This window comes from Heterocephalus glaber, unplaced genomic scaffold, assembly GCF_053883595.1.
Source record: "Heterocephalus glaber isolate CG9 unplaced genomic scaffold, H.glaber_assembly_v1.0 deba00001454, whole genome shotgun sequence".
Taxonomy (NCBI): domain Eukaryota; kingdom Metazoa; phylum Chordata; class Mammalia; order Rodentia; family Bathyergidae; genus Heterocephalus; species Heterocephalus glaber.
In genome coordinates, this window is record NW_028258303.1 from 11,042,686 (window position 1) to 11,058,162 (window position 15,477).

General features: G+C 36.4%; 1 protein-coding gene across 6 annotated transcripts in view; it reads right to left on the reverse strand.

Annotated features, from left to right (window-relative positions):
- Positions 1 to 15,477, reverse strand: part of LOC101724419 (E3 ISG15--protein ligase HERC5-like) — a 72,917-nt gene that overhangs the window by 20,047 nt on the left and 37,393 nt on the right. For 5 of the 6 annotated variants that reach the window (XR_002396186.2, XM_004848058.4, XM_021261061.2 and 2 more), the window contains 4 exons: positions 15,321 to 15,428; positions 11,241 to 11,393; positions 6,654 to 6,797; positions 13 to 176 (listed from right to left, as the gene is read on the reverse strand). Coding sequence is in view for 5 of the 6 variants with exons in the window: in XM_004848058.4 (XP_004848115.2) it covers positions 13 to 176; positions 6,654 to 6,797; positions 11,241 to 11,393; positions 15,321 to 15,428 (569 nt within the window). In the remaining variant the exon portion in view is untranslated. The remainder of the gene's footprint in view (positions 1 to 12; positions 177 to 6,653; positions 6,798 to 11,240; positions 11,394 to 15,320; positions 15,429 to 15,477) is intronic. The other variant, XM_021261060.2, reaches the window with a different exon arrangement.

The following is a 15,477-nucleotide window of genomic DNA, read 5'->3' on the forward strand; positions in this document are numbered from 1 at the left end:
ATATTTACTTACTTCCCCAAAACAGGACTGAGTTCTTTTAAATCTTCCAAAGATGGCTTTTGGTCCAGAAGTTTCTTATACAGAGCCAGTGGGAAAGGAATGTTGACAATATTGGAATTGAATAGGGAAAGGCCACAGAGCATCCCAAAGAGGAAATATCTGTTCTCAAATTTAGGCTGACAAAGGGGAATATTTAAATTAGTAAAGAAGAAAATATACTCCCCCTTTCCAAAATCACAAATTAGGAAAAAATAAGTCTTCAGGAAAATAAAAAGTTGAGGTTTTTCATAGGTTACAAAACCATTTAATTTTTCTGCATAATTTTAATACAAATTAGCAATATGAACATTAAATGAATTTATTTTTGTTACTAAAGGGAATCTGTACTAAAGGGAATCTTATCTGAGTAGAAACATACTCAGATAAGAGTTACAAACTAAGGTTTCAGGGTTGAACTTGACAGTCATTGTCTTCTAATTCATGTAGAAAAATGACACTCAGAAAGGAAGGATGTACCTCACACTTCAAGTCAGCTTCAGGTATGTCAGAGGTTGGTCTCGTGAATGGTGTCCCCTAGGTGTGCTAACAGGGCAAGGTCATGAGAAAGCAAAGGTGACTGATGCTACAGGCAAATGAAGGCAAGTTTAGAAGGGGGAGGAAAGAGAGTCCTGGTTAAGTGGGCGCTACATGGTCTGAGTGTCTCCCCCAAGTGTCTATGTAGGAAGCCTGGTGCTCAGTGTGGCAATATTAATAGGTTCCTCACTCAGGGTAGAAGACATCCATACCATATTTTTCTAATGAAAATATTTACTTTAGTGTAATGGTAGCCGGCTGAGCATCTCAGTAGCTGTGCTGGGGGAATACAGAAAGCAGTCTTTGTGCTCACCCACTTGGCAGACAAATGGCAGAGTGTATGCACCCATGTTAAAGTATCAACGGGAAAGTTTTACCCATGTTATGTGCTGTGTTACATTTTTATGTATTTATAATTTATTAAAATTTTCTTTTGATTTTCCTTGTAGCATTAGGCCAATTCAGTATAATGTTGCATGAAACTCTGCTTTTACAGCTCTGGGAGGAGGGTGAAAGTGTCATCAGGTGAGTCAGCTACCAATGATGACTTAGATAATATAAGCCAAAGAACATGGGACAGCGAGACAAAGCAATATATGACTGACAGAGAAGTACAGAATGAAGATTTTGTTTCAGATGAGGAAGAAAACAGTAATGTAAATAAATATTTGACTAGTCAAAATGCTACCAAATAGTCATGTATACCTGAATGATCCAAAATTAGAACTAAGTCGGAAAATGTTATTAGGTTCTGGCCAGAGGTGAAACCTATTGGACGGAATGCCAACACTGTGATTCAGTGTTGGAAATTGTAATGGATGATATGCTACAAGATGTTTTGAAATATACTAATAATGAAATACAGGGGCTGGGGATTTAGCTCAGTGTTTCTGGCATCTGCCTCAAAAGCGCAAGGTCCCGAGTTCAATCCCCAGTACCAAAAAAAAAAAAAAAAAAATACAAGTAAGGCATTTTATATGCATCAACCCAATACTCAAAAATATATTTATCATAACACTTCACTATCTCAACTAAAGGCCTTCATACCAGGACTTTATCATCTAATTGTCAGATTCTAAGGGATTTATGAAGAAGTGACAGATGTGGCATTGAGATTTTTAGAACAGTAATGACACTCAAGAGATTTGGTTTCCTTCAAAATTGCCTATGTTTTTAAAAAAATTTTTAATTTTTATTTTTTGGTACTGGGAATCAAACTCGGGTCCTTGCGCTTGCAGGGCAGGCAGCAGCACCACTGAGCTAAATCCCTGGCCCCAAAATTGCCTATGTTTTGACAACAAAAAGACCCACCAAGAAAAGAAAAAAATCCAAAAATTTGGCTATTCCCTCATTTTTTGAAAACTTTGTTTCAAACTGTCAAGCAGTTTATAGACTGTCTGAATACATGACATTTGAGGAACAACTTGCATCATTTTGTGGTTGTTGGAGCTTTTGGCAATATATGCCAAATAAATCTACCAGATATGGTATAAAAATATATGCCCTGGTAAATGTGAAGACATTTTACACCTTGAATTTAGAAATTTATCCTGGGACTCAGGCACCAGGTAATAAACCATGCAGTAATAAACCATCTGATGTTGTAAACAGATTCGTTGCACCTATTTTAAAAAGTAACCCAAATGTCACATTTGACAATTGTTTCATTAGTTACCCACTGATGTTACATTTGCTAAAAGAACACTAGTTGACCAGCACAGGAATTATATGTAAGAACAAAGTGGAGATTTTCCCCAAAATGTTGCAAATTCACCACAGAGAAATGTATAGTACAATCTTTGGACTTCAGAAACATATAACATTGGCCTCATATATGGCAAAGAAAAACAAACCAGTATTGACACTGTCAACATTACAGGATGATAAGACTGATATTGAAGCAGGGGACTGTGGTGCACACCTGTAATCCTAGCACCCTGGAGGCTCAGGCAGGAGAATCCCATAAGTTCAAGGTCAGCCTGTGGTACCTAGTGAGTTCAAGGCTGGTCTGGACTATAAAGCAAGACCCTGTCTCAAAACAAAACAAAATAAAACAAAAGATGGAGAATGGATCCCCAACACAAATGAACCCAGAAATGGCCACATTTTGCAACAAAATGAAAGGCCCGTTATATGTTGTTGACAAGTTATGCTGCAACTATGTCACTTGAAACAAAGCATTGGCTAATGGTTGTGTTCTACTGAATCCTAAACATGTTGGGCATAAATGGTTTCATAGGTCACACACAAAAATAACAAGCACAAAATATCAAGGAGAAATTTTCTTATAGGATTGGGACTGGAATTGATAAATGGTCAGTTACAATAGAGGAAGAACAATGTGTATCTGACCAAAGAACCCCACAAAAGAATTCTGAAGCAGACTGATAATGAGTCAGGTGAAACAGCGTAAGAACCTCCTAAGAAAACAGAAAAACCAGCAAGATGTCAAGTATTTCTACCAAAAAAGACAGGAAAATGAAACACATGTGCTAACAGTGTTAAGTGATACTTGTGTATGGAACATGCTGTTTTCATGTGTGAAAACTGCCTTAGGTGTGATAACTGAAGTAGAGATTATTTTTATGGTAGTGTTTTATTTGTATTTTCATCATAGTTCACATAGGAATTTATTTCTATTGTTTTTAAATTTACTAAGCAGACAAACATTTGATGTAGAAAATATTATTTATTCTAAACACTCAGTAAATATTTGATATATTTTATTGATATTTCACTCTCCTGCTAAGTGCACATTGTATAAGGGAACCTCCTGACAAAACAGGAAGACAAGAGGGCACAAGTATGACCCCTCAAAAAGGATAGGAAAGTAAAACCCATGTACTGTTAGTGTGTGCATGGAACATGCTGTTTTCATGTGTGAAGACTGCTTTAGGTGTGATAAATCAAATAAAGTTTTATTTGTATTTTCATTGTAGTTCACATAGGAATTTATTTTTGTTATTTTTTAGATTTTGTAAGCAAGTAAACAGTTGATGTTGAAAATGTTGATGTTTATTCTAAACACTCATTAATATCAAAAATTTAGTATTTTACTATTTTATTTTCCTATTAAGTACACACTATAATATAATAAAACCCATAAAATTAAATAATTCATCAGTAGAAATACTCCTAAACAATAAACGTGGGCATTATACACCCATTGAAATGCTCCTTTAAAAAATTTTACCTTGACATGGTATCTTTTTTTTTTTTTTCTGGTACTGGGGATCACACTTGGGTCCTTGCGCTTGGGCTTGCGTAGCAGGCGGCAAAACCACTGAGCTAAATCCCCCGCCCTTAATATGGAATCTTTAAGAGGTGGGGCTGAGGGTGAGGTTGTGAGGCCACTGGGAGTGTACCCTTGGAAAGCAGTAATGTATTTCCCACGGGAGCTCATTCTCACTCTGCCTCCTTGTCTCCCCATGTAACCTCTTCCCTGCACAGGAGACTGACATTACATCATCTGCCATCAGATCCTTACCAGAGCTGAGATGATACCAGCAGTAAGTGTCTGAACATTCTAGAAGTGAAAGCTTTATAAATCTCTTTTTCTTGTAAAGCACCCAGCTTTGGGTGTTTCAATATGGTAAGAAAACCATAATAATAACAACAACAAAAACAGACTAATACAGTTGGCTTTGCTTCAGATCTTGCAGTCCTGGAGAAGAGAAAACCCAGGGTCTATCCTGGTCATAACTGTAGCCAAATAGAGGAAAGGCCATTCGCCTGAAAAGTGTAAGATTTCCGTCCCATTGCCAGCCTTGCTGTTATGAGGCGCAGAGCTTGGGCCACTCACCAAGTGTTCAATCAACTCAATCTACTTGCCCTGCTGCCTTCTTGATATAAATATGAGGACAGAAGATAAAACTGTATTTGAATTTTGGAAATGAGTTAAAGGTACAATATAAGTAATCTCCAACGGTAGGTGCTCCAAAATTAATCCATTTTCTTTTCCAAACTGTGGGGAGACGCTGGCCAAAGGAGTGACTTTGAGTACTGAAGAAGGGACCTTGTAACAACAGTTCCCATGCCCCTGGAATGCATAGTTAGAGTTTAGAGCAGAATCTGCAGGACAGCAATCAGTAGAATTAAAAGCTGTTTGTTGGGGCTGGGGGTTTAGCTCAGTGGTTCCACTGCCTGCCTCATAAACACAAGGTCCTGAGTTCGATCCCCTGTACCAAAAAGGAAAAAAAAAAAGCAGTTTGTTTTGGCCACTGTGTTTCCTCTGCCTTGATAAGATTACTTAAACCAGGTCGACATATGTCATGTAATAAACCATCCCATTCCAGCCCTGTCCTCTGACCAAAACTCCTATATACTATGTTGCAAGTGTTTTTCTTCTACATCTTTGTTCTCATGTCCTTGAGTCAGAAATAACTGCAGAGGTCTCAGCTTGCTGTTGTTTCCCTGAGCCTCTCTTATACCAAAGCAGCAGTCCTTCTAAATTCTTGGTGATTGAACTAAATCTTGTCTCCGAGTAGTCTTCATCCTCTGTTCATCCATGGATGCACACTGTGACCCCAAATTTTATAATATGTCCCCTGGTTCCACATTATTTTGTCATCTAACTGAGCCATACACAAATTTTAAAATATTTTTTTGTTTTTTTATTTTCTATCTAGCAGGATAGAATAATGCTTAAGAATAAAGGCTTTGAGGTCAGGCAGCCCTGTATTTATGTTTTAGCCTGGTCACTTGCTAGATGTTATGGACTTGAGTAATTACTTCATCTCTCTCAGCTTCACTTTCTTCACATGTAAGACAAAGATAAACCACCTACCCTCCCAAGGCTGATGTAGTTTATTTTTCTCCTCTTCATCCCTCACTTGCACCTCTTTAGTTTATCTATCCCTGTCCTTAATGATTACTCTCCGGTCTCCACTTCTCCATGTCACATTCTGTAGCGACTTCCACCTTTCCTTGATGTTCTTCTGTCCTAACAAAGACTACTTTAAATTTGTGTGCTTTTCATACTGTCACATTACCTTACCTTGTTTTATCCTTGCAACACCCCTGTAAAGTAGTCAGAGGAGAAACTATAATTACATAATAGGGAAGAAACTGAAAATTCAACATGGTATGACCACTATCACTTACTAGAACTCTGGTTCTATTTCCACACCAGTGATTGCTTTCCCACCCTGTTGTCCTTCTCAGTAACTGTTACACATCAAGTTGGCAATCTAATGTTAGTCTTGTCACTCCATCTACGTATATAAAAAGTTTTAGGAGAAAACGGATCCTGTCATAACTTGAATCTTCTACAATATATAATACAATGTGGGAACTCAAGAAACACTGAATAAATAAATGCCTCCTATCAACTGATAAAAACAAAAACCACTGGCACACTTTAGACATATATCTTTAAGAGGTTCGTTCATTCTCAAAAAGGTAAATGCATTATTATCTAATCATATCATTTGAAGAACAATTTGAGAAAGGCAACCAGTAACTAGAAGCTTAAAATATGATTTCTTTCATAACTATTTTGTCTGTGTTATTAACAGAGAATGAAGATTTTAAAAATAATTTTAGAAAAAAAAATGCTTACACTCCGAGCATCTTTTAAAAGATATCATCATTACACAAATCACTCACCTTTTCAGAATTAAGTTATATTGTCAATAATTTCTATCAATTATTTCTCTCCTAATTGAAAACACTCTCAATTACTAGGTTTCAAAATTTAGAACATGCTCCAAGTATTTATGTATCAGACATTGGGAAAAGAAATTGTAGTTTATCCATATAATCGAATATTTCTCTGTAATAAAGAGTGAACTGTGGATACATGTCACAACATGGAAGAATCCCAGCAAAATTATGGACCATACAAATGCTACCCAAAATATGGGTCCCAAGGCTCTCTATGAGGTTATCTTGCATTAGTTTCTTTTTATTTTTTTTTGGTACTGGGGATCAAACTTGGGACCTTGCGCTTGCAAGGCAGGCGGCGGAATCACTGAGCTAAATCCCCGGCCCCTTGCATTACTTTGTATGGTTTTCATATTGTAGTATATGGAGTATATTTTCTGTTCTGAAAAACTATGAGAAAGTGATAAAAGACTTACATTTACAGGAAACCACATGTAGGAACCCTCTTCAGGATACATGAACATTCCATATTTTGGCTGGGTCATCTCTTCAAATATACAGTGGAAGAACTCAGAAGTGACTCCTCCACTCTCAGGACGAATTTCTTTGATAAATTCAACCTAAGGAAGAGAGTACATCCCCACTGTCTGATTTAAACCTCAATGCTTCAGCCTTTATGGAAAAGTGTTCAATCTCTAATGATCATTCTTTCAGGCAATACAATTACCAGAATCACTCAGCCCTTACCTCCATCCAGTCTATCAAGCCTCAATTTCCTGCCGAGCAGTAGGTCAACCTACTTTTCTCAGGTTGTACAGTAAGTGCATGGACCCCTTAGACTGCCACATGTACCAAGGGAAGGGAATCTAGCATCTACCATTTATGTTGACCAGAATCTTGAACCAAATTTTGATGTGCTTCAAATTCCTGGGCCGCTCAATTCCCCAGTTATTCTATGTTGTTGTGTATCTTCATCTTACTGTTTAGGCTTTACATCCTTGGCTACAGTTAACAGTTATTTGGTTTCTTCTGCCTGTGTCCTCAATAGGGCTTTTACTAAACCACCCTTTCAACCAGCCTGGGCATTAGACCTTGCAGAAACTATGGTTACTGATTACCCTACCCCTCATATAAGAAACCCTCTTTTTCAAAACTCTCTTTACCTTTAGACTTTGTGGCTTTGTACTAACTTCATTTCCACATATCTCTGTAGCAACTCCTTTTTGACTTCCTTTTCTTTTTTTTCCATTAAGTTTATTGCTACATTTTAGGTATAAAATACAGATACATTCATCATTGGGATCTTGTACCTTTACATGATGTATCTTGGTTCTTACTTTTTCCCCATTCCCCTGCCCTCTTTTCACCCCCTCCAGCTTCCCTATTTGCAAAGACTGTTTCAATTTTTTTCCTTTTCTCATATTTTTTCTTTTCCTTCTTTCCTTTCCCCTACCCTTCCCACTTCCCCTACTCCTTTAGACCACAATGTATCAATTATACATTTTTTTAAAATTACAATATCAAGATTTAGAGGACATTACCACAGATTTTACAGAATTTAAAAGGATATAGAAAGCATATTACAAAAATCTTTTTTGAGATAAATTTGACAATTTCTATGTAGTACCTTGGAAGACAAATTAATGAAGCAGACACTGGAAGAAATATAAAATTTGAATAGCACGTATTAAAGAAAGTATATTCCTAGCTTGAAAACCTACCTATATGACAACAGCAGGCTCATGTACATTTTAACTGATAGATAATAACAAACATTTAAAGCAGAAAAAAGAAGGAAGACTTCTCCCCTCATTTTAGGAAATCATTGTGCTAATACTAAAACTGGATAAAGATAATAGAAAAGTAGGAACATAAATCAAAATTTGTTTAACAAAACAAACTATTAGAAGTCAGATCTGGCAGTATGCACTAAGTGGTTTTATTATAGGGATGGCAGTGTTGGTTCAGCATTGGAAGATCCATTCCCACAAGTCATCATTTTAACATAGAAAAGGAAAAAGCCATATGATCCTATCAGTAGTTGCAGAAAAAGTATTGGACTAAATTCTACAGCTGTTCATGGTAAAAGCTATCAGGAGACTAGAAGTAGAACAGAACTTTCTCAACAGATAAGCCATGTACTCCATACTTCCACCAAAAACACCTTAAATGAATGGAGAAGATACAATGCTTTCTCCCTAAGGTGGGGAACAAGGGCACATATGCCTACTTTTCATCTGTCCATTAAACTTGGAAACATAGGCCCAAACCAAAATAGTCTGGCCATAAAAATAAACAAACAGTATAGGATTGGCAAGGTAGAAGTAAAATCTTTATATGTAGATGAAGTGATCATCTACAGAGAAAATACTAAGAAATCTCTAGGAGCCCCTAGAACTTGTATTTGAATTTAGCAGGATTAGAAAACACAAGGAATAAAGAAAAATTCAGGTCTATGTATACTTGCTATAAATGAAGAATTGGATATTGAAATTTAAAAGTTATGTAGGAGTACAAAGGACCTGGAAAAGTAAAAAGAAAAAAAATAACAGTGCTGGAAGACATTTATTACCTAATTTTAAGACTTATTCTAAAGCTACAGTAATCAAGGCAATGTTGATGTAAGGAAAGACATATAGATCATTGGAATAAAACAGAATCTAGAAATAGAACCACACATATGTGGTCCACTGATTTTTGAAAGATTATTTAACATTAACATTTTATAGAACATAAACTCAACTCAAGAGCAGAGGAAAAGATAGTGTTTTCAGCAAATGGCACTAGAACACCTGGTATCCGTATGTAAAAAATTAACCTCAACCCTTTATTTCCACATATAAAAATAACTTGAAAGGCTCTATGAACATAAATATGAAAGACTAAAACTATAAAACTTTAAGAAGAAATTATAAGAGAAAATGCTCATGAATTTAGGGTAGGCAAGAATTCCTAGGATACAAAAAACATGATGTATAAAAGAAAAAAATTGATAAATGAGATTCCATCAATATTTAGAACTTTAAAAGACATCATTAAGAAAATGACAAATAGTCCTTAAGCAGAACATATTTTTTTCAGAACATATTTATAATACATAAAACCTATGACCAGAATATATAAAGAACTCTTTCAGCTCATTAATAGACAACCCAATTAAAAAGTAGACACAAGAAGATTATAAATAGCCAGTAAAGCACAAGGAAAGGTGTGTAACACTAGAATCAGAAAAATACTAATTAGTACAATAACAAAATCATATTATACACTCATTAGGGAGATGAAGTTAAAAGTTTTAAAAGAACAAATGTCAGCTTAGGTGTGAACTAGTTAGAACTTTCTAATACTGCTAATGTGAATGTAAAATGATAAAACCATTTTGTAAAACAATATAGAAATTTCTTGTATTACTGTTAAGAACCAATAGTTCTATTCTTGTTTTTAATTAAGAGAAATAAAAATACATGTTATACATACAACATGTATACAACATGTTGTACATACAGGTTGACTGTCCCTTATCTGAAATTCTTGGGACCAGAAATGTTTCAGATTTTGGTTTGAAATCCACTTGATCTGCAAAGAGGATAGCTACTCCTGCTTTTTTTTTCAGAAATTAAATGCAAAGGGGGAGAATCCAACAAAAAGAAAAAGTCATGACAATGATAAGTCAATATGTGTCTTTTATAACCATCAATGTTAATGGTCTCAATTCACCAACAAAAGAAATAGACTGGCAGAATGGGTCAAGAAGCAAGATCCAACAATATGCTGCATACAAGAAACACACTTAATTTAAAAAGAAATTCATAGACTGAAAGTTAAAGGGTGGAAAACAATACTCCATTGACTTCCTTTTCTGACTAATATCCTTTATCACTTGTTTTTTTTTTCTTTTTTTGGTGCTATGGAACAAACTCAAGGCATCATGCATATACTTGGCAAGTGCTCTACCACTGAGCTACACCTCTAGCCTATATTGTTTTACTATAAGCATCCATGAGATTCCTTGTTTTACATTTTTCTTTCTACTCTCTTTGCCTAGAAGATCCTATCTGTAAGATCTTTGATCAATACCTTGGCCAGAGCCATCATGTTCAAGAAATGCCTCACCTTCCCACATGGATAGCCCAACAACAAATTAAGCTTTCTTCTGATTTAATTATTTGTGCTCATGTCCAAGTAAGTCTGTCTGCATTATAGGGCTCACTAATAATGGGCCATGACAACCTTGCCAAGTTCAGAATCTATATTGATTGAACTTGCTTTGAAATTTACTTTCTTAACTCTTGGTCAGTTCATGTTGGGGGAATAATCTTCTACTGATTTTCTCACAGTTAAGATATAAGGAAAAATAAGTACAAAGGGAGTCACACAACTAGAAAGTCTGGCTTGTAAAATAGTTTTTGTTTTCCACTGAAATCCCATGCTGAGAACTATTGTTCTCCTATTTGAGTCTCACCCTCCCGGTTCTGGTTCCTTAGAGGTTAACACTAACCCTCATGGCTGATATCAGGAAAAGCCACTTCCTTCTGTCAGACTCCAAACCTTACCCACAGTGTTAGCCATTATGCTATAACTGCAGTAGGGAAAATCTTCCGAGATACCACAAAATAAACACCCTGCAAGCACCCACAAAGGATTAAATGAAGGATGGCTGAACTGAAACCCATAAAGATCTTAAACTCAAACTAGAACCAAAATGTAGAACCACTCTCTGTTCCACTTGCTTTTGTTGATTATATAAATAGTCCCAGTTTTTTTTTTCTATCACTCTTTGATCTGTCTTTTGCATGTGATTTTTGTAGTTTCTCCTCTTGAATTTTTGAGTGTATTTTCCCAGCCCTTGACTTGGGTTCATCCATGAGACTTCTTTGACTAAAGAACTACCTCTTCAGTCACTTCTATCCTGCACCTCTTGCACTGAGCGAGAAGAACATGATTGCTGATCCCAGCAGAAGGATGAAAGATATACAAAGCAGAGCCAAACTGCCCTGGCCAGGCTTAGCATACATCAACCATCATGCACCAGCAAAAATATTCAATTACACGTTTTACTGTACCACTAATGCTTTCCAAAGGTCAGTGTCTTCGACTTGGCTTAACTGATGTAGGGCATCTTCTACCAGGTGACTTCGCCTGATTCTCAGCATTAATGTAGGTGATTCAACTTTTCCTTCCACCATTATATGGAGGTTTACCTTTGCTGCTGACCTCTAGAAAAGAAAATATTTTGGTTGGCTTGTCCTTTTGACTGCTTAGAATCCTCAAGATTGTTTAATGTTTCTCATAAAACATATTTTGCAAAGGATCCACTTAATCATGACTGCCTTTTCTTTACATACTTCGTCATTAAGAAAAAGGACAATATGTCTACATGATGGTAGATAAACCAATTGTAGCATCAGAAAAACTATGGCATCTAAGAGTCACGTACAAGAAATTGGTCATCACAGATGAATGGTAAATTACATAATTAAAAGCATCTCAGGGGCCGGGGATTTAGCTCAGTGGTTCCGCTGCCTGCCTCAAGAGCACAAAGACCCGAGTTCAATCTCTGATACCAAAAAAAAAAAAGGCATCTCAGATCATACATTATAGTACAGGATCCTGAAACGCAACCCTGGTATTCAGCATGCTGACACATGCATTAACTGTTAGTCTTAACAGTGTTAGCACCATAAACTTCAAGAACATAGGGCACTTTTGGAGCTCAGGAATAATGTTAGTTATAGGACAAAGGTGAGAGGAAAGATGTACTCAAGAAGACTGACTCTTCTCCTAACTATGGTCCATTCACCCAGGCTGCAATCTGCTCTGGAATATTCTAGAAACATGCCACAGATGACCTCATTTTTATATCTAGCATTGCTCCAGTTACTTTAATTAGTGCTCTGTTTAGCTTTTCTGGGTACCCAACATTCCTTCACCACTTCAGTCCCTGACTTTGTTTCTGCTGAACTCCTTTGGGTTAGAAATTTAGAGGTGGACTTGCCAGCCTCACTCTGACCTTTGACACTTCTCTAGGGTTTCTGGTATACCAAAGAACAATAAAGGACTATTTAGGACTCATAAACCAATGTAGCTCTCCTGGCATCTGTACTGTAGTTGTTATAGCACGACCAGTGGGTACAGGGCCAGGAATGTAGCTCAGTAGCGCTTTGCCTGCCTGGCAAGCACAAGGCCCTGAAAATCAAAAAACCAAACCAAAACAAAACAAAAAAAAACAGAGGGTAGCAGCTGTCCTTTTCCAGGCTTCTAGGCTGGGTGTGTTTATTCATGTTAACTGTCTCCACGCTTCTCAGACAAGGGCACATGGGGTTCTGGTCTTGGGAACCACCTGTCCTAGTTTCTGCCACCACTATATACTATACTGAGAAATTTACCCATGATTTCACTACTTTTTTCTGTGTTTTCTTTGAGATGATGGTTTTTGAAGGAAGTCCCAGGTTTCTTAGGAAATGGAACAAGTCTGGTCTCTGGTCCTCTCTGGTTTTAGGTCATCTCCTGGTTCTAGAGTCTATAACACATGTGTCCAATGATTGTGAATGACCGCCATGGCCATTAATGTCCTCCGCTGACTCCATCAGGAAATAGTCTGTATCTCCACTCACCTAATGCAGACCTGGACTGGTAACCTGCATGTCACCTTCCCTCCCAGCTTCTCCATTCCTGTTCTTTATGTATTGGTTTTCCCTTTCTCTACCTCCACATTTGAACTGGTAACCCAGTTTAGAGCTTACAACTTAAGACTACGTCATATTTCCTTTGGAGAATGGGACCATGAAGTCTGCTGTCCAATTCTGCCTGTGAGAACTAAAACAGGAGTTTTCTCTCCTAATCCTTCATTGTGTACAACCTGCCTGGTTCACTGTCCACTGAACTACTCACTAACAGATTAGACAGATTAGACATTGATGAAAGAGTGTATATCCCAAATGAAGGACTCATTAAGGGAAATTTATCAGAAAACTAGGTTTGAGAAGGAAAGATAATTTATCTTTTCCTTTACAAAGGATGTTAGGAAAATAAAAACAGAAGTGATCTGTGTAACCTTATTTTTAAATATATTAGTAACTTACACTAATAATAGTAACTAGAGGGACAGCCCTTATCTACAGAGCAGTAAGAATGCAGAAGGATATACCTTGTGTCTAAGCTGCTTATTGTACATAAACCTAGCATTAATGGACTTATGGGCCACATTACATTGGAAAATGTCATGTAAGCTAATATTTTCTAACAGAGTGTTGAAATGAAATGTTTTAGATTTGAAATGGCTCCTATTGTAGACATGTGTCCTGGACTTCTTTGTTTTGTGCAGATAGATGGCAGTATACTTTGAATTATTAATAGAAGTCAGTAACTGGTACTACTTTGGATTCCTATGAGTCTTTAAAGTAGAAACACTTGAGATATACAGATATGAACCTATCCTGAGGGGTGACACAGAAAACAGGCCTCAGAAATCAACCAAATCTTTGGAAAATCTTTAACATAATGTCTATGGGATGAGCACCACATATATTAACTGAGAACAAAGGCTCGTGGTGATAAACAAAAATATGTAAAGGTTATGTGGAAATAATACAAGAAAAGAACCATAGTTTGAAAGTAAGTGAAAAACAGAAGTCACTGACTGAGTCAGTATTATCTTGGAATAAAAGAGAATCAGTTGCAGTTTACAAATTCAGCTCCAAAAAGCTTAAAGACATAAAGTCCAAATATTGACACTAAGAACATGGTAGTAACTAAAACTACATCGAAGAGAGAAAAGAATAGGAAAAGCATACCCTAATAAATAGTTTCATTATTGTTCATATAGGAAAACAATTTTCTAGAGAACATGAGGACTAAGATATCAAACAATGAGTAATGCAAATTAAAAAATCATCTGAAATATAACTGTCACAAAATTGAAAAAAATCACTCTGCATTGGTAATACTCTGCATTGGTGAATATGTGAAACATATATTCCATACAATTGCTGATAGAAACATAAATTGGTAAAAACTCTATAGGGTATGTCAACATTTAATAACTGAAGAGAAAAAGATTAAACACTGCCTTCCTCTTTCAATGGTATTTAGCAACTTTAGGGTAACCAAACAGACCTTTGAAGAAAGGCTAATTACAGAATTTAAATTAATACTCTGGAAGAAATGGCGAGATTAGAAATATTGGTATACTGCAAACCTTAATAAAAATAATGGATGGAATTATTAAATAATTTTCTCTGCATAAAATTGCAAAAGACTGATAAAAAACATTAAAATGGAAGAAGAATCACATATTAACTACCTGAATTCACTGAAGAATATCAGCAGATACAAGAGCAAGACAACTAGAAATAATGTATTAAAGTATGAGAAGGTAAAAAATGTTTCACTTGGGATTTCAGCCTGAGATTTTCTTTAAAATACTTCAGCAGAAAACAGTAACAACTACAAAAACAAAAAAAATAGATGAAGAAAGTGTGGCAAAATGTTGCTAAGTGTTGAATCTTAGTGATGGGGCTTATACCAGTATCTCTATTTTAGATATGTTCAAAATTTATACAACAAAAAATGTAGACCACCTACTATGACTTGGATATGGTTTGAAGGTGTCCTCTATGTTCATGTGCTGGAACCAGTGTGGTAATGCTGAGAGGTGGTGGAACCCTTAAGTGGGGCCTGGTGGGAGGCAATGAAATCAAGGTGACTGGGCTCAGGAGGGATTAGTGCTGGTCTCACAGAATTAATTACTTCTTGTGAGAGTAGGTTATTTAAAAGTTAGGCTTTCTAGCCAGGTGTGGTGGCACACACCTATAATACCAGCACTTGGGAGGCTGAGGCAGGAGGATCACTGCAAGTTCAAGGCCAGCCTGGGTTATAGAGTAAGTTCAAGGTCAGCTCGAACTGCATAGTGAGACCTCACCTCAAAAACTGAAACTAAACCAAACCACACTCTACCCAAAGCAAGTTAGGCTTTCTAACACAATTGGTCAACATACACTCAATGCAGCAAGATGGGTACTACCTTGCCAGGACACCTGGGTAATACTCCTAGACTTTCAAAACTTGAGCTAAAGAAACCTCTTTTATTTATATAGTACCTAGCCTCATGTATTTTGTGATACCTATGAATATAGCATACATACCTGCATTTTTATAGATGAATCAGCTTGTAACAACTTAATTTTGCATTGTAAATTACAGACAAATGGAAAATGACTGAAAATAACAAGACTGGGGTGGTAATCAAATACCTAAAGAAGAAACAGACTATTTAATAATTAGAAGAAAAAAATCATTCCT